General features: G+C 41.0%; 1 protein-coding gene across 7 annotated transcripts in view; it reads right to left on the reverse strand.

Annotated features, from left to right (window-relative positions):
- The window catches only part of BANP (BTG3 associated nuclear protein), a 110,700-nt gene that overhangs the window by 4,872 nt on the left and 77,828 nt on the right, over positions 1–28,000 (reverse strand). For 2 of the 7 annotated variants that reach the window (XM_033517108.1, XM_033517104.1), the window contains one exon: positions 21,388–24,962. The exons of 4 other annotated variants lie outside the window; for them this stretch is intronic. In XM_033517108.1, the coding sequence (XP_033372999.1) occupies positions 24,930–24,962 (33 nt within the window). In that variant the 3' untranslated portion in view covers positions 21,388–24,929. Of the gene's footprint in view, positions 1–14,883; positions 15,215–21,387; positions 24,963–28,000 lie in introns of those variants that run through there. One more of the 7 variants, XM_033517106.1, reaches the window with a different exon arrangement.

Genomic DNA, 28,000 nt, shown 5'->3' on the forward strand with positions numbered 1-28,000 from the left:
CAATCCTTCTCCAGCCCCAGAACCAAGGGCACCACTGCAGCTTCAGCCCCAAAAAGCACAAACAGCAGTGAATTGATGGAGCAATATGGGAGGATGGGACTTCATCCTGGAGCTGTAATTGGACAATTAAACCCAATATGGAAATGGACCAAAACTTACCAAAGTGTGAAAACTCCTGACCCATGGTCTATTTTTAGGTCCATCCTGGGCAGAGCCCCGGCCAGGCTCTTGTACCGCCCAAGGTGGATCTTTGAAGGCTTTTTAATAAATCCCTACTTTATTCCTTGAACATTGTCCAGCCTCTGTTCCAGCTCAGCCTCTCAAGGTTTTCATATTTGTCAAACCCTGTGCTGCATTTGTGCATGGCTCTAAACTCCAGGTAAAGTGTAGTTAAATGTCTTCACATTTTAGTCACACAAAACAATTGTAACAAGCTGTAATTGGAGGATTAACCCCTGATATGTAAATGGACCAAACTTTTAATTGTCTGAAAAACTCATGACCATTGTCCATTTTGGGGAGGCTTGTACCTGAAGGCCCTTCATTAAATATATTCTCTTTTTATCTTTGTCTGGCCTCTGGTTCTAGCAAAGCCCGATTCCAGGCATCAGGGCCAGCCCAGAGCATGGGGCCGTGTCCAGACAGGTCTGGGATGTCTCCTGAGGAGGCTCCACAGCCTCTCTGGACAAGCTGTTCCCACAGAGGGAAAGTTTCTCCTCGTGTTCAGCTCCTGCCCGTCCCTCCTGTGCTGGGCCTGGGAGCGGGGCCTGCTCCGAGCTCTGCCCCTCCTGCACATGGATGTGGGTGAGGTTCCCTCTCATCCGGCTCTTCCCGAGGCTTCCCAGCTCCCTCATCCCATCCTCCAAAGAGAGAGATGATCTCCATGATCCCCCAGACCAGGAATACCCATGAACCATCCAGACAAATCCAACCAGGACTACCCATGAGCCATCCAAACAAATCGAACTGGGAATACCCCATGAAGCATCCAGACAAATCCAACCAGGAACACCCCGTGAACCATCCAGACAAATCAAACTGGGAATATCCCATGAACCATCCAGACAAATCAAACTGGGAATATCCCATGAACCATCCAAACAGCACCAGGAATACCCATCAACCATCCAAACAAATCCAACCAGGAATACCCCATGAAGCATCCAAACAAATCCAGATCCAACACCAAAACCCACTAAAGGAGCCACAGGAGAAGCTTCCCTCAGTCCCAGCTGCTCCCAGGAGGATTTCCCACAAAACATGGAGCACATGGATTCCCATACTGGATGCTCAGTGCATCTGGCCTTGTGGGATTGATAATTATGTTAATTATGACAAATTCATTGGGACAGAGTGACAGATCCCACTGTGAGTGTGATAACATCAGAAATCACTGAGCAAGGTCCTGAATGAACACCCAAATCCAAGATATTCCTTCCCACAGCCAAAGTTTGGATTCCTATCAATAGGAAGGTGTAGGTTTAGGAATTCCCAATTAATGTTCATGTTTATCTCATCTACATTTGGCTGGAGAAAACAACAAGTCCCCCACAGGCTTCAAACCCACAGAAAAATTAATCCATCTCAAAGCACTTAAAAAGGGGTTTAGGATAAATTAATTTTAATTCCCTTCTTGAAACAAAAATCAGAATAAAATAAATGTATATAAAAAAATAACAAGTCCCCCTTGCGTTTCTCAAACCCAGCCCCAAATTCAGGTTTCATTTTTATGAGCCACAAATGAGGGATTTTGAAACATTTGAACACGACGAACAAAAGGAATCTTTCAAACCAAAAGAAAAGAACAAAGAGCAAAAAATAACATTGTTCACACAGGTTCTGCTGAGCAAAGAATGATTTCTCAGCTGATCTGCGGGTGGGTGGCCATGGACGAGCGGGTGGACCTGAATTTCCCCCGGGAGCGTGGGAGGAAGAGGAGGTGACCTCCAGGAATGACCTCCAGGAATGACCTCCAGGATTTTATTGGGATCTTGGGTGTTCTGAGACAGCACCAGCACCAAGCTGCTCGAGGACATCCCAGGCTGATTTTAAGGAATAAGCAGAATTCTCTCATCCCACAGTATTAGTTTTGGAATCACCCCACGCTGTGGGGATCACCCTCTGTCCCACTGATCCCCTGAAGGTTTGAAATGACTTTTTTTCTCATTTATTTCCCAAATGGAGAATTCTAAAGGGCTGGGAGGGACTGAACAACCACATGAGCACAATCCTGGAATAGTTTGGGTTGGAGCACCTGGGATAGTGGAGGTGTCCATGCCCATGACAGGGGGTGGGATGACCCCAATGTCCCTTCCAACCCAACCATTCTGGAATTCTGGGATTCTCCCCCTGTCTCATCCCTCTGACCCAAATCTCTGCATTTCTCTTTAGGTTTTTCCCTCTCCTCTCTGCCTTTTTTTCCCCCTCTATCACACTCTCTTTGAGCCTTGCTGATTTGGGACATGACAATTGATCTCCCAAATTTCTCTATTTTGAGCCTTCTTCAGTGAGATATTTACCACACAAAACATAATAAAATTAATATTAATAATGAAAACCAGCTCCTTTCTCTGCTCTCTTTCCTTCCATGTCAAGTCCATTTTATCCCATAACAAATAATTCCCATTTAACATTCAACTGCCAAAAAAAATGAAAATACAAGAGATTTTCTTTCAATTTCTTCCAGAATTATTCAAACATGGTTCAATTCCTAACATGACCTTTGAACCCTCAAACCCCCATTTTGAACCTTCTAAAAAACATTTTGAACCCTCTAAATCCCATTTTGAACCTTCTAAACCCCATTTTTGAACCTCCTAAACCCCAGTCTGTAACTTTCTAAACCCCATTTTGGAACTTTCTAAACCCCACATTTTGAATCTTCTAAACCCCATTTTTGAACCTTTTGAACCTCATTTTTGAACAATTCTTGCTACTGTTGTGAGCTCTTTTATTAATCTGAGCAAGCACATGTGTTTTCCTACCAATAAAAAGCTCCAAATTAAGATGTATTGGGGTTTTGGTGCCTTTTTGCCATGTTTTTTCCCCATTTCCACAGCAGGAATGCAGTAAAAGATGGTGTTTCTTTAAACCAAAGTGAGGTTTGGAATCCCAGAAGGAGTGGATGTTTCTGGAAGCTGAAACTGCTGGGACACTGATGGCCAAACACATTCAAATGACAAACACAGCTCCTCCAAATGATAAGAAGCTCTGCTGATAAGAGTTCTCTTCAAAAAGATAACTCCCTGTGCCTCATTCTTTTCAGTCTGAAACTTTTGGAGCCTTAAACTGAAAGCATCTCCTGCATTTAGTGCCAGCAAAACATTCATTTAGAGGTTCACATCCTGAAATATTCCAGTATGAAGGAAATGCAGGGTTGTGGGATAAGGGCTTTGCAGAAAATCAAACCACCTTCAGCTGCTTTATTCCCATTAATATCCCAATTAATTGCTCTGAAAATAAAAGTGGGTTAAGGTAAAACAAAATAAAAAGCATCCACTGGTTTTAAAGTGAGGATTTCCCTGGGAATTTCATGAGCTGCTTCCTTGGAGACCTTCCCTTCCCCAACAACAACTTCTACTGAAATTTGTTATTTCTTTCTGACATGAAATGTGCCGATATGAAAAGAAATTCAGCATAAATCAAAGCAGTTCAGAGCAGAGGAACTGTCCCTGCTGTGCATTTCTGGGAGTGCTGAGTGGAACCGCGCAAAAAGTGACCTTAAATCTGTCAAAGCTTCATCAGGGAACCCCCTGCAGGGCCATAGAACGGGGAGCACCTCCTGGAAATTCCCCAAAATCACAGGCATGGAAAAGGAAACTGATTTCAGCTCCACGGAATGGGAAGAAACCAAAAGGAGAATCCCAGAGTGTGTTTTCAGCAGGGACATTATTTAATTGGATAAGGAGAATAAACCATCCCGGCTGCTTCCCCGGCGATCCCGGCTCCCAGATCCCCTTCCCATCCTGGAGAAATGCAGAAACACAACCTTCAGCCATTGAGTCACCTAAAATGTCCCCAAAATGTCCCTTTTCCCGAGGAGTGATGGCAAGGTGTGGCTTTGCTTTGGTTTCTGGCAGGGATGGGTTCAGGCCCTGAAATGCAGCAAATGCAGCAAATCCAAACACAGATTTCCACCAAAAATCCACTTGAAACCAGCACACGTGTGGAGGTTAATTAAAATTATAATTAATTGGCAGTTGGAGTGCAGATGGAATTTCAGTAGAAGTGACTGGTTATGGAAACAGGAGTTACCTCATCCCATTCCCGGTATCAAATTCAAGGGGATGTTGGGAAGAAAGGAAATCTGGGTGGTTCCTCTGACTCATCTCCTGCTCCCAGATGCTCCCAGGGAAACTTCTCAGGATGGCTCTGGAGTTACCTGATGGCTCTTCCCAAAACCAACCTGCAGTTGAGAGGGATGGAGCACCTTTCCTGCAGGGAAAGGCTGGGAAAACTGGGATTGGAGAAGCTTAAAGGTGACTAAACCGCGCCCTTGCAGTGCCTGAAGGGGCTCCAAGAAAGATGGGGAGAGACTTTGGACAAGGGATGGAGCGCCAGGACACAGGGAATGGCTTCCCACTGCCAGAGGGCAGGGATAGGTGGGTACTGAGAAGAAATTCCTCCCTGTGAGGGTGGGGAAGGGCTGGAATGGAATTCTGAGAGAATTTCTGGCTTCCCCATCCCTGGAAGTGTCCCCTGGATGGGGCTTGGAGTAAGCTGGGATAGTGGAAGGTGTCCCATGGCAGGGGTGGCACTGGCTGAGCTTTAATGTCCCTCAGGAGTCCCCAGACCTACACAACTGCAAGAGCTTGTGAAGAAATGGTTCAGTGCCTGCAGCAAGCAAGGCAAAATCCATGGAAACTGCTTCCCAAAGGAAGAGTTTTCAGGAATGGGCAATTCCAGATCTCTACGATAATTCACTGTTTTGAGCAATACTAAAGAAGCCTTTGGCTCAAATGGTTTTTTTTTTCCCAGCAGAATGTTATTGTTGGATTTTATTCAATGTACAACTGAGTAATGGCTGGATAATCCAGGGAAAAATACTCCAGTGTCAGGGAAATCTTCCTAAACTGGAGCTGCTGAGTGCAAGAGCTCAAGGAAGGAGTCAAAGACGGGTGACCCAGACTCCTGCAAGTGACCAGCACTGGGAGAGGTCATTCCAAGGAAAAATTGAGGGTGACTCACACAGCATCTGCCTGCTGGGAAATCTGCTGGAGTGCCATAACCCAGCCAAGAGGGAGAGGATCCCTCATTCCTGAAGGAACTGCTCCCTTTCCATCCCAATGTGGCAAATCCCTGCTCGTCTGAAAAATAGAAACATGGCTTGAAATGGCACCCTGGGCTGGAATTCCTGGTGGGAACAGGTCTGCTAAAAACAAAAGGTCAGGAGAAATGCTGGGATATTTTCAGCACTTCTGAAAATTCCGAAATTCTGCTGAAGGTTTCAGGCACTTGCAGAGGGAAGAACATCCAATCTTTTCCTAAATAAATCCAGAGGAGGATTTGGCCTCTCAGTGCTGCTGAGAAGCTCCATCCCCTCCAATGAGGCTGGCAGTAAATATGCCACTTAAAAAGAGTCTGAGCAGATCACTGAGGATCTCCCCAAATCCCACACAGCTGGGAAATGTCTGCTCCAATCCCTCACTTTGCCCTCGGAAGGGTCATTTCACTTCAATTCCAGAAAGAAAAGAGATTTAGGGGGAGCTGCAAATGTTTACATCATAACTGGCAGTGGGGCTTTTTTAATAGAAGCAAAATAACATCTGAGAGTTTGGCTTTTGTTGCCAGAGTAACGAAACACTGCTCCTACTGTCCCCGGCAGGATCCCATTAACCGGGAGAAATATGGATGGGGAAAACAAGCTCGGAGAAACAGAGAAGTTCTAGGATTGCACAGCTCAGGAAAAGGACTAAGAAAATGAATCTTCTCCCTCCTCCACTTGAATTCTGGAATGATGTCACCAGCAGGAGTTTCATCCATCAGGATCAGAAGTTCGTGGTGCCTTCAAAGGAAAAGCAGCAGGAGGATGGCAGGAAAAAGCAGAGTGAGGAGTCTGAGGTATAAATCAGGAGCTGGAGAAAGTTCTAAGCCAGTGCTTGTCAATTAAAGAGCACTTAAAGGAGCAAACAGTGCTCTGGAGAATTACCTGAATTACATTAAAGAGTTTCTAACAGAAACTTGCACCAAAAAAACTCCTGCTCTGGACATAATTCATGGCAAAAAATTCCCAAGGAAAGGTGGAAACTTGACCCAAGTTAAAGAGCAGACTCGGTCCCTCAGGGTTTGTTCCCTGTAACAGCCCCATTCCTTTGGGAATGCTCCCTGATTTCCTGGATGGAAAGGAATCCAGAACCTGGAGCTGCCTGTTGTCTTTAGCTTTCCTTTTCTACTCAAATCTCCTGACAGGAGTGACAGAGCTCAGCGAACATGAGGAGTTCTCCGTGTTATAGGGGGTATTTCCACGTGGAGGGGGAATATGAATCCCAGAATTCTGGCTAAAAATAAACATATGGAAAGGCTGGGGTTTGGAATGAAAACCATATGAGAGAACACCTGCACTCCTCCAATCGCTCCTACAAAAGCTATAGGATACTGGCAGGAAAGGAATTAAAACACCCAACTCCAGCTCTAATCCTGGCTTTTATCTCCCAGGAAAGTTCATGTCCAAGGAATCCAAAGTTTTATCTATTTTATTTCAATTACTGGCACGGGGGAAGGTGATTGTGGCTCTGGCAGTGACCAGAACTCGGAGCAGGTAGGCTGGGTACTAAAAGTGATCCATCATCTCCCACCCCAGAAAATCATCTCTGGTGTCCAAACCCTTTTCCTGAAGAAAAGCAATTAGGAAAGCTGATGGATTTCCTCCATGGAGGTGGATGTTGTTCCACACAGCCGCTGTAGTTTTTCAAATATTAGTTTTTGATAGATTCAATAAGCTCAGAGCTGCACAAATCAACACCCTCAGATTGCCAGCAGGGCTCACAGATAAACCATGAATTACTTCAGTTTTCCCCACCTGAGGCCACCTCACTTCTGCAGGAATTCCACACATGCTTCCCTTTCACCAAGGCACTAAGTGGACAAATGTTTCCAATCCCTTGGAGAAAAGCTTGGGAATTGGTGCTTCCTTCACACCGAGCCTTTGCAATGATGCAAATGTTCTTGTTCTAATTTCCAGCCATAAAATAGAAACGAATCTTCAGAGAGTGTCAGTTTGTTTGACTATGTACTACAAGTTCTGGGGCTGCACGTGATGCTTTCCCAATTTTGCAAATGAATTTGTGATTCCTTGAATTAATTTCCTCCTTTATGGACTTGTCTCAGGTTGAAGTCAGTAACCTGACATGTAAGAATTGTACAAATCCTTTAAAAATGGGATTTGCCAATTGCATTCCACGTTGAGCCCGCAAAAAAAATCCTTTTTTTTTGGGAGGGATTTTTAAAATTTAAATGTTTGTTTCTGCTTGCATGGGAAAGCACTCCCAGAGAAATTAGGATTTCAGCAGAGAACCAAAGCTGTGTTTCAAACGGGAACAAAGAGGAATAAGAAGGGATTTGTTTATCCACCGCACTTCCTGCATCGCTTCATTCTGCATCGAGTCATTCTAAAGCCATTAGGTAACACATCCACCCTGTTCTGCTATAAATCATAAAAATCTCTTTGCTTTGGGGGTGGAAAACAATTGGCACAGGCATGGAGTGCCTGTTCTCCCCCGTGGATTAAACTCCAACCATATGTGAGTCGTCAGGGCAGTTTTACCCTCTCTCCGAGGTTCTGCGTTCTCCTCACCCCTTTGTTCACCCTTTGCTTTCGTTTCTCACTTCCAGGGGATGGAATTCCGGGATCCAGCCCATCTCTGCAGCCCTGTCTTTGCTGTAGAGCTCCAAGTTTCACCTACGTGGAGCTCCCAGCCACCCCTGGCCTGTGCTTGAACCTCGCTCTCCCATCCAGCAATAAATTTCTATTTTGCTACCAGCTGAGCCTCCAGGCCAGCCAAAGGTCTTTAACTCCCCTCTCCAGATTACATTTGCATACATGTTAAACTTTCCCAGCGTCATTTGCATGTTTGAAAAGGCGTTTTGGAAGCCCTCTCTGTTTTATTGTATTTTTTTTTTCCTGGAGTGTCAGTTTGAAGCAGACATCAAGGAGAGCTCTGGACCTAAAATTGTTGTTTGCTCCGAGTCCACATCTGCTTTTCCCCAAGCCATTGCCAGTTCTGGAGCTCACTTTAATACCCAGCTGGGATAATGTAAAACGAGGATAGAACCTCAAATAAAGCCTGGGAGCACATATTTGTGCTCAGGAATAGTTGTGTGCAGCCAGCTCAGCTTCACTCGTGTTCTACCCACCGAAATTTTGTCTCAATTGAAGGGGAAAGGGTGGAAAATCCCAGCCCAAAGCAGGCCCTGCGTGCGTGTGTGGCCACACCAGTGGGAAGTGGAACTAAAGCTCACCAGAGCTGCATAAAATCCACTTGTAGAAGGTTAAAGTGCCTTATTTTTACAGTCAACCCCTCAGTTTTGAAAGGAAAAATGTGGTTTTATCCAAGCAGCGAACACAGAATGTTCCCTGGGCTGCTGGGAATCTTCTCCCTCCACAGCTCCAAACTTTCCTGTGTCTAACCCGTGGGAAGTCTGGTAAGAAATGTTTTAATTCTTAGGACACTCCAGCTATTGGAGTAGAGAGGGAAACACTGGACAAAGAGAGCTGAACAAATGGAATAATTCTATATAAACCATTATTTTTTGGCAGCTTTGGTGGCCCAAACATCCATCAGGAGTTGGGCAGCAATAAAAGTGATAACCTGATAAGGTTATCCCAAAAAGCTGTGCAGGGGGAAGGAGCACGGCAAGCTCTGGCTGACAGGGATTTGTGGGATGGGAAAGGAGTTTTGAGAATGTCAGGGAAAGTTCTTCCTCCTCCCAGCCCATTAAGGGATGAATTATTTCGATGTAGATGAGCGGGTTTTTCTTCACACATCCTCCAGTCTCAGCCTGGCTGTGTCTGGCTGCTCATGGAGACAAGGAAAGGCTGAAAATGGGTTCAGCATCGGAAGAAAAATCAAAACCCACCCACATTTGGCCTTTCTGGAGTCTGGTGCTGATAGAAATGAGCAATTCCAGCCCTCACATGGATCCAGACGCTGCTTTGGGAGTGCAAAATGCCAAGATCCCGCTCATGGGAGATTCCATCCAGCTCGTGCTCACCAAAAGCCATTTTTCATACCCAACACAGAACATGCTGGGGGTGTTTTCCCTATAAATCCTGCAGAAAGTTGGGAAAAAGCTGCAGAAGTTTGCAAAAGTTGCAAAAGCAGCTGATGGAGAGAGCCAGAGTGACCCTGGTGCCACTGAGACCCCTCACACTGAATTCCTGCAGATGGGCACAGGCTGGTCCTGAATTCCCAATTCCTGTGGAAATTCTGGGAATGGTTCTTGAATTCCCAGTCCCTAAGGAAACTCTGGGAATATTTCCCCTCTGAATTCCCAGTCCCTAAGGAAACTCTGGGAATATTTCCCCTCTGAATTCCCAGTCCCTAAGGAAACTCTGGGAATATTTCCCTCTGGAATTCACAAGTTCTGGCTGAGCACAAGGTGTTTTTGCAGCCTGTTCTCCTCCTGGTACCAACATTTTCCTCTGGAGAAATCTGGGGTTGGATCCTGCCAGGATGGAACAGTCCCAGAGCAATGACACCAAACTTCATCCCTCAAAAATCACTTCCCAACCCCTCAAAAATCCAAGTTTCCCACTTTTTAAGGAGAAAGGAGAAATGGGATTTAAGGAGAAGGAGGCAGTAAGTGCTATTTAAGCTTTTGTCATAACAAGGAGATAAAAGCACAGGAAAGAAAGGGATAAAAGACTCTCCAAGGAGTTTTTGAACTGACCAAGAATTCCCTCTGATCCTTTTATTTACCTATTTGGAGCTTTTTCCTGAATATATCACTTAGGAATCGGATCACACAAAGCACAAAGAAAGTCACTGTACACTAAATAAGCCACGGAGGAGATAAGGCATGAAACAGCACTGAGAAAGATCAATTTACTTTTTTTTTTCTCCTTTTTAAGTGCAGTCAGATTAAAAATCTTCAGGCATTCTCCATCCCTAAAACTGGGAATAAATAATAAAGCACTGGACATCCCAGAGTATGGTCAGGCAGTGTAATAAAAAGAGCAATAAGAGTTAATAATTAGATTTTAAATGAGATTTTAAATGGTGGCACCCAGAATGAAGCAGGCAAAGAGTGAGGGAGGAAGGGAAGTTTTAAGAGGTTTGGGAGTCTCTGACTGGGAGGAATTTCATGTTCCAAATCCATAGAAATGAAAATTTCTGCCTGTTGTCACCCTGGATGTGACAGACCAGGGGTTAATTCCAGTGCTGGAGTGTCCAGAGCGATGGAGCAGGAGCTGGAACCGACTCTGGAATCCCATCCCACCCTCCTGGAGCTCCTGCAGATCCCCCAAATCCACATTCCCACTGATTTTATGGGAACAAAGCCCTGCAGTGCCCAAGGCTGCTCCTGCTCCACCTGCAATCCCAAATCTGTATTTCCAGGGATCACTGAGCCAATGTTTTCCGTGCTGTAATATATTACAGAAATATATGATTGTATTTATTATAAATAACAGTGCCCACGCTGGTGAGGAGCTGAGCTGAGCACAGGGAACAGAGTCTGCTTTGTCCCTCTGGAACAATCCCATTCCCAGTTTCCCTCTCTGCTGCAGAGGAGCTGCAGCTTTGCTCTGTTTTCCCTGCTGGAATTCCTGCTCAGCAGCAGCAAATCCCAGCGCTGTCCCTGCCCCTGAGCCGGGATCCACCCCCGGGATCCTGCTGGACGCTGCAGGAACAAATCCCAAATGTCAGGGGGGAATTCCAGGGAAAACTCCGCTCTTTTGGGGTCAAGCTCAGTGCCAATGGGAACGATTCCATCCCAACCTCTCACAGCTTCTGGCATTTCCCCACTCTGAGCAGTGTTTTCCATTTCTGCTGCAGAAAAATGTGCTGCCATTCCCAAACCTCAGGGGCATTCCCAGACTCCCTGCAGCAATTCCCAGATTTATTTACCAAGATCCCTCTGAGAGCTCCAGGCTCCCTCGGGATGGATGCACGGCTTAAAACATTCCAGATCCCAATCCAGGGAAAAGCTGCTGCTGCTGCTGCCATTCCTGAAGGGATTTCTGAAGTGTTGGGGCACAGGGAAATGGTTATTGTATAATAGATATATTATAAAATATAGATAGATATATTATAAAATATAATATATACATTTATAAATATTATATTATATTATAGTATAGTATAGTATATTACAGTATACTATAGTATATTATAGTATATTATAGTATATTATAGTATATTATATATAATACATTATAAGAATGTATTATAATATATAACACAATAATATTATTATTCTCTTGGTATATATTATATAGAATATTATTTTTAATTATTTTAATTTTATTTCAATTTTATTTTTCTTTTATCTAGTATATATATGTAATAATATCATATATAGTATATTATTATTTATTAAATATATAAAATTATAATATATTTTACTGTATTGTATTATTGTATATATTATATATATGCAATAATATATAGTACATTAACATTTATTATTTTTAAATTATATTATGTATTTTATATATTTCTATATTTATATATAAATTTTATATTTATATATTATGTAAATGTTATTATGTTATTAAAATTATTATTATCAATGTACACATATTTATTATCTAAAATTTACTTATATTATATAATGGCATAATATAATTTATTGTATAATATACCTGCTAGAATAATATTTATTTTCTATAGCAATAATAGATAAAAATATTATATATAGGAGGATATAAACTCTTTCCTATTATATTAGAAATTAAAATATATAATTTAATCTACCATCTATATTATGCACTATATATTAATTTTATGGGAATTTTAATGAATTAGAAACCAGGAGAGTGAAAACAGAGGGGTCCCTTTATTCCTTCTCAACCCTGTGCTGGGAAGGAGTAAATCAGGAGTAAATTCCACCTAAGGTTTTGCACCAATAATTAGCAAAACTATAAATTAACGAGCTTATTATCACTAATAAGCATTCCTTCTTCAGACCAATAAGCGCAAGGATTCAATTATAAAAATCCAGTTTGATGTTGGAAAAACCCATCTGGAATTTCTGGATGCTTTTTTACAAACAAGGGAATCGTTTGGATGCTGCAAATAAAAGCCCAAAGGGCTCAGCAGCGAAGGAGAGAAAGGTGCACGTGGAAATACTTAAAGTGGAGAAATCCCTGATAATTCTAATAATGGCACGGGGAGAAATCTGGGAATGTTTCCACACAACACGTGGGAAGAGCGGATCCCGGCGCTCACAGGGATTGAAATATCCGTGAGGAACCCGAGAGTGAGGATGAGAGCAAGGATAGAGACTCCACCAAAGGGATTAAGGGAGAAAATGAAAAGTTTGGAGCCCCCCCTGGATATATCCAAGGCAATCTTCAGGATAAAAATTCCAGCGGAATACGGAGCGCTCCAGGAAAAATAAAACAGCGGAGACTGCGCTGCCGAGCGCTGCCGTTCCTGCAGTGACACAAAACCCGGGATTAAAAGAAACTTCTTATCCCATGGGAAGGTAAATCCAGGATTTCTATCCAGGAAATGGGATCTCTGTCCTGACAAACAGCTGAGAAAATCCATGGATGTGATGTGCAGGAAATATTAGTGTAAGATAATTCTGCAGGAGGGAGAAATCCAATTTCTTTTTGGTGTGCCGGAGCCTTTAAGGCTTAAAACAGAGGGGGAAAAGTTCTGTGGGGAGGAAAGATTTAAATAATAAAAATAATTTTAAAATTGAGGAATTACACTTGGTTCTAAATGGAAATTATTAAGATAAATAATTAATTTAAAATTGCAAATCTTTACTCCTCCACAAACTTAAACCACTTGAGCAGCAGCCAATAGTGCAGGGAAAGCAACGCTCTCCTTCCAAAGCTTCCACTGGAATAGCTGAGATATCCTAAGAAAATTCAAAATAAATCATATTTATCACCAGAGGGGCAAAAAAAAAGAAAGCAAACATCGATTTTATTGTTTATCCTGCGGCTGGAAATGAGATTTGAGCCTGAAAAGAACAAACAATTGCGGGTTTTCTGTCTAAATCTGTTTGTTCGCTGCTTGGGAACTGGGGAGGGATTTTATCCAAGGAAAACAAAATCCTACCAAGCCAAAGGGTGAGGGAGCCTTGAGCCTGGGTGATGCTGAGGGTACAAATCATGTGAAATTCCCTGGAAATAAAGAATTTATTTCTTTCTTTTACAGCCCAACATTTCTCACGCTTATCCCACATTTCCAAGGTTTCTGGCGCCGATCCCGCTCCGAGCCGGAGCACGAGTGGATTTTGGCCACCAAGGAGTCAAAGGGAGCAGTTCCAGGCACCCCGGAGAGCCAAGGCAGGGTTCAAACCCTGATTTAGGATGTTTGGGAAGGGTGGGTGATTTTGTTTTTAAATTGAATTCAATCAAATCTCTCCTAGACCTCAAAAGCAGGGAGAAAAATGAGTAATAAGCTGTTAATTCCCTCGGTTTTTCCAAGTTTTTACTCTCTCGGTGCTAACAAAAGGAAAGGGTTCCTGAATTTCTTCACTAAATTATTGTGTCTGTTGGTCACTTAGGACTTTAAAGTGCTGAAAAATCAGAGTAACAATTTTAGGGGATTTTTTTTCTGACTGTGAAAGCCCTGTTTTCAAATCCCTTCCCAGCATTATTGGCTGTTTTTATCCAAAGCCAGGAATTTCCAACAAGGAATATCTCAGTTTATCTCGCGCCGCTGCCGCCGTTACTTTTTTATTTATGGGGTGGCAAAACGACCCCAAAATTCGTTGAAAATCAGCAGGATTTTGAAATAGCTGCCTAATGAGTGACTTAATTGTTGAGTAATTCCATGGCTCCCATCCCTGCAATCCCAGGTAAATAATAGGAACTGCCCAGATACGGAATGTTCCCGGGAAATGTCCAAGATTTGGGAAGCTGGCTGAGGATGAGCCGCGTGTTTGTGGAGACACGAGGCCGAGCAAGGATTTGGGAAAGGATCCTTCTGGGAAAAGCTGAGCTCAAGGAATGCTCAAAGGTTATGAAAGATCCGTTATGTAACGAATCCACCTGGATTTTTTATGGAAAACACTGAATTTTAAATGAATCTAAATGAGGGTTTTGTTTTCCAGAGCGATCCCGTGGAAGTAAAGAATTTTTGTGGAGTTTTGTGGAATGATAAACGCAAAGCAAATAAAATGAGAGAGGATTTCAAACAGATATTCCAAAGGAAAGCCATTGAATCCCACTCCTAGAATTCCTTAAGGGCAAAAACGAAGAGAAAACTTTGAGAGGAGAATTTTCAGCACTGAAATTCCGTGTCAAACACTCGTTTTGCACAGCGCCAGCAGCAGCTTTGGCCGATATTTAATTCGGATTATTCTGATAATTCTGATTCCGTGCGTTCCTTGCATTTCCCTGTCAGGAAGGATCTGGCTCCGTTTAACCCAGACCCAACAAAGCTGAGTTTGCTTAACCCCAAAAGAGTTTAACCCTGACCTTTGGCCACCTGCTCCTTAAACTCCCTGTCCTTATCCCCTGGTTTTTTTTAACCTCACCTCACACCTCACTAAACACCGCCAAGGTTTTACAGACTCTGTAATTCCCTAATTCCCTGCTCCGTGTGGCTTTATTGGGATTGTAACCTTTTCATGAGCTTGTAAATCCCGGCAGTGACAGAACGAATAAAATCCGAGGATGAAGATATTCCAAAGCTGTCGTGGAGAATTTTTTTTTTTATTTTTTAATAAAAACATTTTGAAGCATTTCTTTTTTAGCTGGAAATAAATTCCTTTTTTTTTTTTTTTTCTTTTCCATGCAGCTGTCAGCAACTGCTCAGTGCATTAAATATTCTGCTTTCAAGAAGCAAATGTTTCGAGTTGAGATATTGAGATTAAACCCAAAACTCATTAAAAGACACCCAGAGCTGACCTGGGGCTATCCCTGCTCTCATTTGGTTCTCACTTCAGAAGAGCTGCCAAGAATCCATGAAATATTTTTCAAAATCTTTGGACTTGGGTTGATCACGAACGAGTTTTTCTCGAGGAGGTTCGAGCTCACTGCAGAGGCTTTGAGGAATTTGCACATCAAAAATCAATAGTGAAACCTCATCTATTAAAAGGGTACAAGGAGCATGAAAATCAGATTATTCAGTGTGGAAATTAAACACAGAAATTGTAAAAATGCCAAATTTCCCACCACAAAAAAACAAGGCACTTTGTTGTGTCAATGAAATTAAAAAATTAGAATTTAAAAGTTAAAATCAAATTAGAAGTTTCCTGTTTATTTTTACCAGAACAAAGCAGAAACTGTTCAGCTGAAATGGAACAGTGAAATCAAACCAATCTCAAAGATTTTGAGGGAAAAACTGTCACAAATATGTCAAGATCCTTTTGAATCCCAAATATTTGAACAGAGCCTGGAAAAGAGGAGCTGCCCTGGGAGCAGAGAACTCGGAAAACGAGGAAAGGTGAAAATCCAAAGTTTTCCTGGAACTGACAGCTCAGGGAATTGTGGATTTTGGAATTCTTTCTCCTGATCGTTCCCTGCTAATTCACAGAGGGGGAAAAATGGGAGGAGGGTTCTGAGCTCACTCCCGTTCCTCAGGGAATGTGGGATCAGACGGGATCACAGCAAAGCCAAAAGGGATCAGGATTTCCTCCAAAAGCAGAAACCTCCTTTGGCTCCTTGTTTGGGAAAAGAAGGACAAAATCCATTAAAAATCAGAGGAAAAAAACCCAAAAATGTGATCTAAAAATCCAGAATTTCTGGTTTCTTATCTTAGTTCCACCCACCACGGGGAATTTAATCCAGGATGAGTTTTTATGTCCTGGAATATTTCCTGTCCCTTCGATTCTTGCAGGATCCTGTGAACCAGAGTGCATCCAAATTTGGCCATTTTTTGGGAAAATAATCATTATTCCCACTAGAAATCCAGATCTACAATAAAGAACTGCATTGGGAAGAAACTTTAATTAAACAATTCCTCATTAATCGATTGAGCCCTGAAATTATAATATTAGGATCTCACATTAATGAGGAATATCTGTGATAATCCCTCAAGATTTTTTCCTTGAGGCTTGTTAAAATGCAAAAAGTGAAGTTAAAATCATTAATGGAGTAAAAATAATTTATGGAGTAAAAATAATTTATGGAGCAAAAAAACATTCGGGGAGTAAAAATCATTAGTGGAATAAAAATATAATTAATGGGATATACTTTAATTACTGTCTAATTGCAAATGTGAGGGTTTTAAAATCCTGCAGCATTGAGCAAAAAATAGTTCTGCTTTAAAATTGGCAATTTTATACTCTTTACACTGCACATCAAATGTTATTTGCTATTACTAAAAAGTTTCATAAAATGTAAATTCTCCATTCAGCTGAAAGCAAATAAATTTTGATCTGCTAATTATGGTTATTTAATTTGTACCTGTAATGAATAAAAAAAAAATCAACCCAAAATTCAGGTTTGACACCAAAATTTTGACACACAGGGAAATAACCACAAACCTTGAGGTTTTTTTCCTTTTTCAGATGCTCTTAAATTCCATATATTTGGGGATATTATTGGACAAATCAGCACATGCACACACCAATAGTTTTTAAAATTAATCCTAAAATGTCCCTGAAAAGCACAAAATTTGTACTTTCATGGAATTAATTCCACAGGAAAAAAAAATCTATATTTTTAAAGCCAAAAGATCGGTTTTGCTTGTGAAATCCTTGCTTGATTGAATTTATTGTTATTGAAACTTCATTTTTTTTATCCTCCTCGCTCTGCTCACAGCACCTGGTCTGTAAGAATTGCTATTATCTGTATTTTCAAATGGTTAGCTATAATTTTTCCACAGGTTTTCCTGCCTTTTTTTTTCCACAAAATCTCTCCGGGAACCAACACAAGAAAGTTTATCCAGCATTATTCCACATCTTCTACAGCTTTATGAGCAAAAACCCATGTAAGAATAAAAAGGGTTTATCTTTCACTTGATTTATCTCGTGGATTTTTTCCCCTTTTTCCGAGGTGATTTGTAGGAAAAGCAAAAAAAAGGGGGAAAAACTCCAGGCAGAGCCGATCTTTCCGTGCCAAGAAATCCCCTCCTCTCCTCCCCGGGCTCTCCCGGCCTCGGGAGCTCTGTTTAGATAGGGAAAAAATGAGGAACAAATGGTTCCATTTGTCAGAAAGGGGGAAATATTTCCAATCCTCCCCTTTTTCTATGGATAATGTGCATCCATCCGGATTGCACTGGCTCGGCCAATTAGGACAAGTGCTTCAAGATGCTCCTTAATTTCTCTTTTGAAGGAAAACAATAATAAATTTGGGAGCCCTGGTGTTGTCAGATGAGCACATTTTGCCAATTTGAAGGATTTTCTCTCTCCTTCCAAAGCCCCACAGGGAATTTCCCAGGGATTTCATTCCTCTGGCTCCTGAGAGGATGGACAGAAAGGTTTACAGGGAATATTTGGGAATGCTTCAAGGTTGAGCTGCTAAGGCAGTGTGAGCTCAGCCTGGACTGGGATTGAGGGATCCTGGCAGCTCCAGAGGGAGGCACAGGAAGGTGATCCCATGGAAATCCCATGGAAATAAGAGTTGTGTTGCTCCAAATGCAGGACAAAAATTCCACTGAAATACAATCCAGGGATTTGGACCTTGGAAAATGCAACTCTGATCTGACACAGAATCACAGAACCACCAAGGCTGGAAAAGTCCTCTGAGATCATCAAACCCAACCATTCCCAGCGCTGCCAAGGGAACGGATCCGTGACCCCAAATGTCACATCCACAGGGGCTGAATCCCTGCAGGAATGGGGATTCCATCACTGCCCAGGGAAGCCCTTTCCAGGCAGGAATTTTCCCCCAATATCCAACCTAAACATCCCAAACAAGTTCAAGCTGTTTCCTCTCACCCCATCCCTGTTCCCTGGGAGCAGAGCCCAATTCCCACCTGGCTCCAGGGAATTCAGGTCCCTCCTGAGCCTCCTTTTCCGCAGGCTGAGCCCCCCCAGCCATTCCTGGCGCTCCAAACCCTTCCCAGCTCTGTTCCCTGCACGTCACACAGCTGGATCCGACTATCAATGACTCCTGAAGTAGAAAATGCCAAGCAACTCCAATAATCCCCAAATCCTAAATTGGTTTAGGTTGGAAAAGCCCCTCCAAAGCCATGGAGTCCAACATTCCCAGCACTGCCAAGTCCCCAATCTCTGCATCCACGTGGCTTTTAAATCCCTGCAAGGATGGGATTTGGAGCTGGAGCTGAAAACTTCAAGGTCTGATCCAGGTCCTGTCAAACCGATGGCGAAATTCCCGATTGAAAGGGAACAGCAGGGAATGGAAGCGTGGGGAGTGTGAGGAGCTGATGTTCACCCCCAAAAATAATTCAGCTGAGAAAATGAGGGACAGGCACGTGAGATAAAGCAGGGAAACACGAGGTGCTCTTCCCAAAAGTTCAGTGGAAGCTCAGGAATTACAAAGTTGTGTCCTGCCCAAGCCCTGAGCAGCTCTTCCAGCTTTTCCTGCGAGTGTGTAACTCCATATTCCTTAATTCCTCAGAATTCCTCCTTAACTCCTCGGCTCTGCCTCCCGAATCCCCAACTCCAGAGAACACTTCTGGGAAAGCTGCAGCCACAGATGGGTAAAGAAATAATACAGATATAAAATATCCACACTAACCCCTGATATTTCCTTTTCCAGCTGCACTCCTGCAAAGAGCCAGTATCCATGGAATATTTGGTTGATTTTACGTGGACTGAGCAAACTAAAGAATTGTGTGATCGCCTGGAATTATAGTCAGAGATCCAAAAAAACCTTGTTCTTGCCAGGGATTGTCCTGTTCCATAGAAAAGTAAACATTTCAGGCTGGCTATCCATAGCAGGAAAAGGGAAAAATATTGGGATAAATATACATATATCTATGAATAAAACATAGAGATACATATGTATTTTTTCCCTATAAAATATATGGATACACACTTATAAGGATAACATATAGAGATACATGTAATTTTTTCACTGTAAAATACAAGGATATTTGTAAAAATATAGGGATAAACTCCATTGAATCCCTCAGCAATCTCACTCATAATTCAAGTGATTTTAATAAATTTAATCTAATTAGGCTCGAGAGTCAATTAAGATCTATGAATTAAACCTTCTGGGCTTCTATCAAATATTGCCCACATGGGGCTTTATTTGGTTTAAAATAATCCACAGGATGTAGAACTTTGTTAATTTAGAGAAGTTTTTGGGAAGATCCTTGCAGAGAGCAGCCCTAAAGAACCTGCATTCTCCCTGAAGGATGGGTTTAGGAGAACTATTGGAGTTATTCCTGATATTATTTACAACTTTTGGATGATGCTTATAAAACAAATTTTAATGTATTTGCATTTTGATGCATTTTTAACCTGCTCCAGTTTCTGCTGAGTGCTGACAATGATAATTCAGTTTTCTGGATATAGCACCCACCCAAATGCTCTTCCACACGATTTCACTCTTCCCCTGTTATCCTTCACTCTCCCACAGCACTAAAGGAATCCCAACATCCTGAAAATTATACAAACTCCCCGTTTTCCTTTTATTTTCATTAAAAAAAAAGTCCTTCAGAACATAATCCTCAAGGTTATTATAATTATATTTGTTTTAATTATAATTATAATATACTGTTATAATACCCTCTATAGGTATTTTCCTCTCAAACTCAATAATATATAATATATAATATATAATATATAATATATAATATATAATATATAATATATAATATATAATATACAATATACGATATACGATATACGATATACGATATATAATATATAATATATAATATATAATATATAATATATAATATATAATATATAATATATAATATATAATATATAATATAATTATATTTATTATATATTATATGTATATAATTATAATGTTTTTATCAATTATAATTATATCCCCTTTTTAATTAGGAGCTTTATTGACTGGCTATAGCAATGTCCTGTCTGTTGGCTCTAATCCTCACTTTGGCTCTGTCCTTCTCTGGAATTCCCATGGAAAAGGATTCCCAAGCCACCCCCAGCTTTGGGAACACCAAAATATCACGCTCAGTCTCAGCTCTGACTGTTAATGCTGAACATTCCCAGCATCCAAACAAAACTCTTTGGATATTTTCCCCTCACTCCAGAAGAACATTCTGGAATGTGGGGACTGATTCCAAAAGCAGGTCCAGGTCTGGACCCTCTGCCTGGGGAGAAATAATGGAAAATGTTCCCCAGATCCCGCTGGGACACCCCAATTCCCTCCCTCATCTCTCACACCTCCAACGTGACAGGTTTAATAAAGGAGAAGGGAAAGTCAGGAGGGATTTTGGAAAGGTTATAATTATAATTAAATCTTGATATTACCCTTTAATAACCAGAGAATTTGGCCAAGTCCGTTGTTATAAACCACAAATATCATCCCTCTGCTCCATAAATCATCATCAACAGAAAAGCACAATACGCAGCAATAAATTAGCCCATGAATCCCAAATCCACTTTTCATTTAGCACAAAACAGCTTTTCAGGTGTTAAAAACAAAGCCAGCCACCAGCCCCTGCAGCTCCTGTACGAGCACAACCTCTGGGTCGAGTCTGTCTTGTATTTTCCATTAATCTCCCTAAAATCCTGTTTGAAAGGCAGCCAAAGGCAAAAGGGAGCCACGTCTCCCTCACCTGGAAGCTTCCCGGAGTGAGTATCCCCAAACATCCATCACGTGCATCTCCACACTTTCAACAGCCTGAGAAATCACTAAAAATTTAATTAATAGAGGCATTAAGTGGTTCAGGTTTCCTTTTCTCAGTGGAAGCTGCTGCCTGTCCCCGATGAAGAATTGTTTTCAAGGAGATTCCTGAGCTCTGTTTCTTGTTTTAAATACTTGTAGCTAAAGGCAGAAAGAAATAACTCAGGGAAAAAAAAAATATTTACAGGAAAAACTGCACTGAAATATTGGTTTTATGGTTTTTATAAAGAAACATTTGGGTTTTGTTTCAATAGAAATTGCGATAAAACCTGCTGAAGTTTTTAATGCCTTAATCTACAGAAATAAACACCAATTAAAGTGACACGGCTAAAAACACAGGAGTGAGTTACATATTTCATGGGGGTTTAATTTAATGTTTTTATCTAAATTCAAAAATTCATGGTTTATTTCAAAATAAAAAGCTGAACATTCCCATTTCTCCCCTTCTTTGTTATCCGAGTTTTCCAAAGAATCACTCGATGGAAAAGATGAAAGTTCTTCCAATTTCTTTTTTTTTCTTTTTTTTTTGTTAAACAAATTTTAAAGAACAGAAGGTTAAAGTTGAAAGATGCCCCTGCTATTCCTGGCTGGGTGTTTGTGAGTTGTCTGAAAACACAGATCTGAAGTCTGTAAAAATGACCTTTCCTTTGGATAACTGCAAGAAAGATTTCCTTGGCAAGTGTTTTCACAGGGAAAAAAAAGCTTCACATAGATGATTTTTTTTTTCCATAAAAAGACCCAAATGAAATCAGAGATAACAGTATAGAAGTCTGTGCATAGAAAAAAATACAATTTTGAAAATCAGAGATTGAAGGAAGAAAAATGACCACGGATAAATTCAAGTTCCTTTAGGTCCCATGTATGCCTTTTTAGCAAGGCCTTCTTTAAAGGGTGAACCCAAGGCCTTGAAATAAAAGGAAAACACTATTTTCAAAAAAAAAAAACCAACAAAAACCCCCCCAAAAACTACATATAAAAAATGCTTAACAACTTTGAAAACAAAAGATTTAAGGAAAAAAAAATCACCAGAGATAAATTGAAGTTCCTTTAGTGCCACATAGGCCCTCTGAGAAAGGCCTTGTTCAAAGACTGAGCCCAAAACCTTGAATAAAAAAGGAAAAAACTATTCTGAAAAAAGATGGCAAAAAAAACTAGATAGAAAAAACCCTTATTTTCTATTACACAGAAAAAAAAACTGCTTAAGAACTTTGAAACAAAAGATTTCAGGGAGGGAAAAAAATCACCACAGATAAATCGAAGTTCCTTTAGGTCCCACGTAGACCCTTTTAGCAAGGCTTTGTTCAAAGGCTGAACACAAAGGAAAGAAAAAAAGGAAAAAAAGGATTCTGAAAAAAACTACTCAACAATTTTGAAAACAAAATATTTAAGGAAAAAAAAAATCACCACAGATAAATTGAAGTTCCTTTAGTGAGTGCCAAGTAGGCCCTCTGAGCAAGGCCTTGTACAAAGACTGAATCCAAGACCTTCAGTTAAAAGGTTAAACACTATTTTGGGGAAAAAAAGGGAAAAAAAACCTACAACAATTAAATTAAACTACAACAATTAAATAAACACTCGACAATTTTGAAAACAAAAGATTTAAGGAAAAAAAAAATCACCACAGATAAATCGAAGTTCCTTTAAGCCAGGCTTTGTTCAAAGGCTGAAGCCAAGCCTTGGCGACTCTGGATAGACTCCAAATTCATCTTTTCATTTGATGCCAAGTTTGGAACTGTCAGTTCAGCAGAGCAGCCACACAAAGCCACAAAAATAAATCTTTAGCAGTTCTTTAGCACCCTGCTACTGTTATTCTGCCCTTGGAAATCCAGCTGCAAGCGAAGGATCTGAAACCCCCTGCAGCCATTACTTAATTAGGCCTTGAAATCTGGACACAAAACCAGAGCGGTTTTGGAGCACTTTGGATTTTGTCTGTGCACTTTGGATTTTATCTGTGCACTGATAGTTCAGGGAAACTGGGATTTCATTGGAAACTTCCTTGGAGTTGGAAATGCAGGATTTGAAAAGGGAAAACTCACTGGCAAAACTTTAAACTCCTCAAATCCTTTCCTCTCACCAGAGTTCAAGCACGGGTTGAAAATCAACCTAAAGATGCTGGGGCAAAACTAGAGTTTTATTTATATAATAGACATTTTTTTTTAGCAGGTTCCTTATTTTTAATCATCAGTATAAGTCATTTTGAAGGGATTCAGTCCTAATTCTGTCTCAACAAACCCTCCAAGTTCAGCTGGGGCCCAAGAACCAGATTTTAGTTCAACTCTATGTTTTATATGAACTGAATGAGGCAAAAAGTATCTGTATCTTCTTTAACTCCTGTTTTAATAAGTGCTTAGGAATAATTAGAGACATGAGCAGAACTTAGGTCTCTTTGCTTGTAATTCTGTGTCCCCTCACTTGGAATTCAGCTCTGAGCTTACCCATCATCTGTCCATAGCTGCACTCATTACTTTATACAAGTAATAAAAATGTATTAATTACCCATTTTTATCTGCAAGGAAATAAAAGACACTTCCAAAAACAATCCCCTTCCTCCAAAAGCTCACAGCCAGTGCTACAAAAACACACCCCAGCTCACAGCACGAACATATCGAGTCAAACAATGACTCCTTTTTCTTTTCTTGTGTAAGTGAATTTAGAAAGGCTGAACTCTCTGAGCAGATGGACCTAATTCCCCTTGAGTGATTTCACAAAATTAATTTCTATGGGGTGTTTTGAATGATTTTCCCTTCCCCCCCAAAATAAGAAATGCCAGAAATCTGAATTTACACACAATTTAGCAGGCACAGACTGTATCTGTTTAACAACTTAAAGGAGGGAAACAGTCATTGTTTCAGCTGTATCATAATTACTGGTGAAAAAGAGAATATGGTGAAGTAATTCACAATATTTTGACTTAAAATATACTGTATGCAGAATGTTTTTCTTCTTGAATATAACTTAATACCAGTACAAGATCTGCTGAGAATGGGAGTTAGGTTTTCTGTAAGACGGCAAATCTTTAGTCAAAAACTCTGAATCGAGAAATCAGTGAGGAGAAACACTTCGAGATTTTTAAACTGTCAGGAATTTAACCCTCAGAAGAGTGGATCCCTGTGCAAGGAGCAGATTCTGATCCCAAACCATTGCAGAAACACTTCATATCGTCACAAAGGCAGGTGAAATTCATCCCCAATGAGCACAGGTTAATGCCACAACCATTCCCAAACCAATTATTATAAATTCGTGGAAAAGAAACCAAGAACAGGTTTGTGGTGTCAGCCTAAAGCGATGTGAAAGGCTTGGGAAACAAGGAAATGCCATTTTGGAAAACAGAATTTAGTGTTATGCATATAAATAAATATGTGTCCAACTTTAGCTTCTCAACCTTAGAAACAAACCAAAGAAAATAGAGAAATTGGCCCAGAGAAAAGCAGTAAAATATATTAGAGACCTGAAAGTTCTTTCCTGTGGAAGAGAGACTGGGAATTTTAAGGATTCTCGGGACAAACAGGCACAGTGGTGCCGAATGAAAACATCTCCTCACACTTCCCAGATTGAATTCAGCATCACAAGCCACTTTTCAGCTTTTTTTTTTTTGTACAAATGCAAAGGGACATTTCTCAGCTCTGGCAGCACAGCTGCTTCGTGTATCCCCCAGCAGCACTTCGCTCTCACACCCAAATTCCCACCGTGGCTCTCGCGCTCCTCGGCTCATCCCCAGCTACAGAAATCCCCCGGCTCCAAAATCCACATCAGGAACCACCTGAGCAAGGTGGGGAGCTGAGGATACAGAGGGTGAGAGAGCCAAGGGGAAAAGACACGGATAAAGAGTGGAATATTCTTTAAATGAAGGCATTGAAATGACTGGAAAAGGCTCCCGGAACACTCAACTGTTCTGCGTTGCTGTTGCAAATTAAGAAGAATTCCAAGAGGAATTCGAGCAGCAGGAAGATGAGTTTGGAAGTGAAAGGTTTCATTGTAGAATCGAATCCCACATCTAAGCACTGTCACTCAGTTTTATTTAGAAGGGACCAAACTCCTGATGCTGATGCCACGGAGATCTTCAGCACACGATGTCTGCTGACAGCTGAAGTGCCTGACAGGAATATTCATGATAATCCATTAAAACCCAAATTAATCAACAAGAATAACCCCAAAATTATTCATTTTGGTCAATGCTGAGGCTATTAAAAACTGCTAATATGGATTTCAGAGCCTGCCAGATCCATTTATTGTCCCCGCAGCAAAAATCAACTGGGAGAACTGAGACTAAACCACAATTATTAAATATTTAAAAAGAAATTCTTACCCTTTTCATGCTCTCCACTATCTCAGGGTGTGATGCAGGAGCTAAACTAAGTGTAAGGAGGATTCCTCACTCTAAAATGGCTCATCCTGAACATTCCCCCTGAAATGTGAGCACCCTCTTCACGGCAATTCTCTATCTGCTGCTCAAATTTTCAGGCTGCTCCTTCCAAATCCATATTTCTCCCTGCATTGCTGAGCAGAGCTAAACATTGTCACTGAAATAAAGCAGACCCAGCTGGAAACACAGCTCCCACACAACTGAGACTTTAAAGATTTAAACTTGCAGTGTTCAAAGCTGTTACACCAAGAGGACTCTCCCTGCAAAGTGGCTACAGGGGAAAATCTAATTTTCTAATCTACTCTCTAAAAGAGAAAAAAAAATTAGAAAAATGGCATCAAATTGAATAAAAATATTTCTTTCCTCTTTTATATTATTATTTCTTGCTGAAATATCTAAATAACATTTTTTCAAAGCCCATAACCCCCATGTTTGACAAGTATCTATGTCAGATAAAATCACAAAGTTCAATCCATGGGGAAAAAAAATCCCCTTTATCAGTAAAATCCACATAAAAAAAAAAATTAAAATCAATTTATTTTTAACACATCTGTTTGACGTCAAGAAAAGAAAATTTCTCTTCTAAAATACTTCATCTTAGACACAGCAGTAAAATCCTGGTAGTAAATTAGAGAGTATTTTTATGTAAGTCCATGGATTTTACCATTACACTAAAATCCTATTTCCACCCACATGGGTTTAAATACTTTTATGCAAAATATTAATAAACAGACAAATCCTAACAGAGACCATGTATTCAATAGGGTATTTCTGCAAATTTCCTTTCATCTATTAACTTCTGGCTTGGTTTGGGATCATCCTTCAAAATAAAAAATGGAGTTATCAATGAAGAATGTTACCCAGAGAAAGAATTACTTCAGGGATCAGGGAAACATTTGTTATTTTCCCATTTCTTAACACTAAAAAGCATCCAACCTGCTCTCTTCTTTGGCAGGAATTCATTGAAGCCTTGCAAAAATCAGCTTTAATAATGGTATTGCCAAGGGTTCTTTTTTTTTTTCCACGTAGGCTGTGGGATGTTATTTTCCCCAAATAAAGGTTAACATGAAAAATCAGCTGTTTGTTAGATTTGGGGTTTAATGATGGATTCAACTCCAGCCATCTCTTTTTTCCAGGAGAATTCTGGAGCACGAGGCTTCTCCCTTTTTTCCATTCATGAGAAAGAATCTTTGAGGGAGAGGTGGGAGCTCTGCTGGGATCCATCACCCCAAATCTCATGGAATCACCAATGGTTTGGCTTTGGGACATTAAAGTTCAGCTCATTCCAACCAGGACCTGCCTTGTGTCTCACCAAGGCTGCTCCTGACCTAAAACCACTTGTCCCAAACCATCTGTTTATTGCTAATTAACAGTGAATGTAATCAACTTCTTCAAGAGAAGGCCACAAAGACTGGGTCATTCCATTAAGCTAAAACAAAGACTGTGTTGAGTGCTTTTTTAGCACTGACCCCCACATGTTTTTCCATCTAAATCGAGCCCAAATTTTAAAGAAAAACAGAGAAAATCTTGGTTAAAGCAAAATTATCCGTGATTAAAATGCAAGCACAGAAAATCATTTCTAAAAACAACTTTTCTTACAATTATTTTTGCCTTTTCTTTTTTTTCCCTTTTCCTCCCCGATATTTTGCAGAAAACCTTTTCTGACACACCTGGTGGTGTCCAAGTCCGTGGGAGTGAGTTTGGAGAATCAAGGGCACGAGGATGGGAGCTGGAAGGGGCTGGGGGGAGGTGAACTCGGGGTGCATGGTGGCTTTGCTGCCCGTGTTTGCTCTGTCCCACTGGATGCTTTCCTTGGCACCCCCACAGGTGAAGCTTTGGCAGCCAAACTCCATCCGGCTGCAAAACCCTGAGCAGGCATTTGGATGTGAAAGAGAAGAGCTCTGAGTGCAGCCTTGGCTGGGATATTAAATTCAAAATCCTAAGAACCTCATAAAAGCCGAAAATAGCCTTATAAATATTTATAATTTATTCTTATTACATTTTATTTATTACTTCAGCGAGCCTGAACCATGGAAAATTACACCGAAGCCATCGAGCTTAGCATGGACTGAAAGGCCGTTTTTAACAGATAAACAAAAAGGCTCCTAAATAAATCCTGCAAAGCTCCCAATCCAAGACAAACAGGATCATTCTGATTTTAGGATGCTCCTGCAGAGCATTGTTGGGTGCCCTCATTGTTTTATGGGGTAGAAATAAATCTCCGCTGATGGGTCGTGGTTAAAAGCTGGGGCACTTCAGGGGAATGCACCCATGCTAAAAACATATCCAGACATGTAAAAATCTGTGGAACCAACTGATTTTCCTGCTTTTGATATTCCTGCAGGAACTCCTGGGCTGTGCCATTGCTTCTTCCAGTGGCAGCAATGGTTTTCCTCGGCCCAAGGTGTGGCCACAACCCGGAGGAGGCCGGGATTTGCTGGGGTTCCTTCTCTGCCAGCACCTCCAGGGAGAACCTGGAATTGCTCAGGGATCACTGAGTCCAACTCCTGGACAATCCCAAAATTCCATTCTGTGCCTGAGGACATTGTCCAAACACTCCTTGAGCTCTGGTCCCACAACCATTCCCTGGGGAACTGTTCCAGTTTTCCTGAGGGAAGAACATTTTCCTAAAATCCAACCAGTCCCTCCCTGACAGAGGTTAACCCTGGCAATTGAGAGGCCAGACCTGGAATATCAGGATATCTAATCAGAATTCCAGTACTATTATTTATAATGTGGAACTTATATGTAAATCCATGGAAGGAAGT

Source organism: Parus major, chromosome 11 (assembly GCF_001522545.3).
Source record: "Parus major isolate Abel chromosome 11, Parus_major1.1, whole genome shotgun sequence".
NCBI lineage: Eukaryota > Metazoa > Chordata > Aves > Passeriformes > Paridae > Parus > Parus major.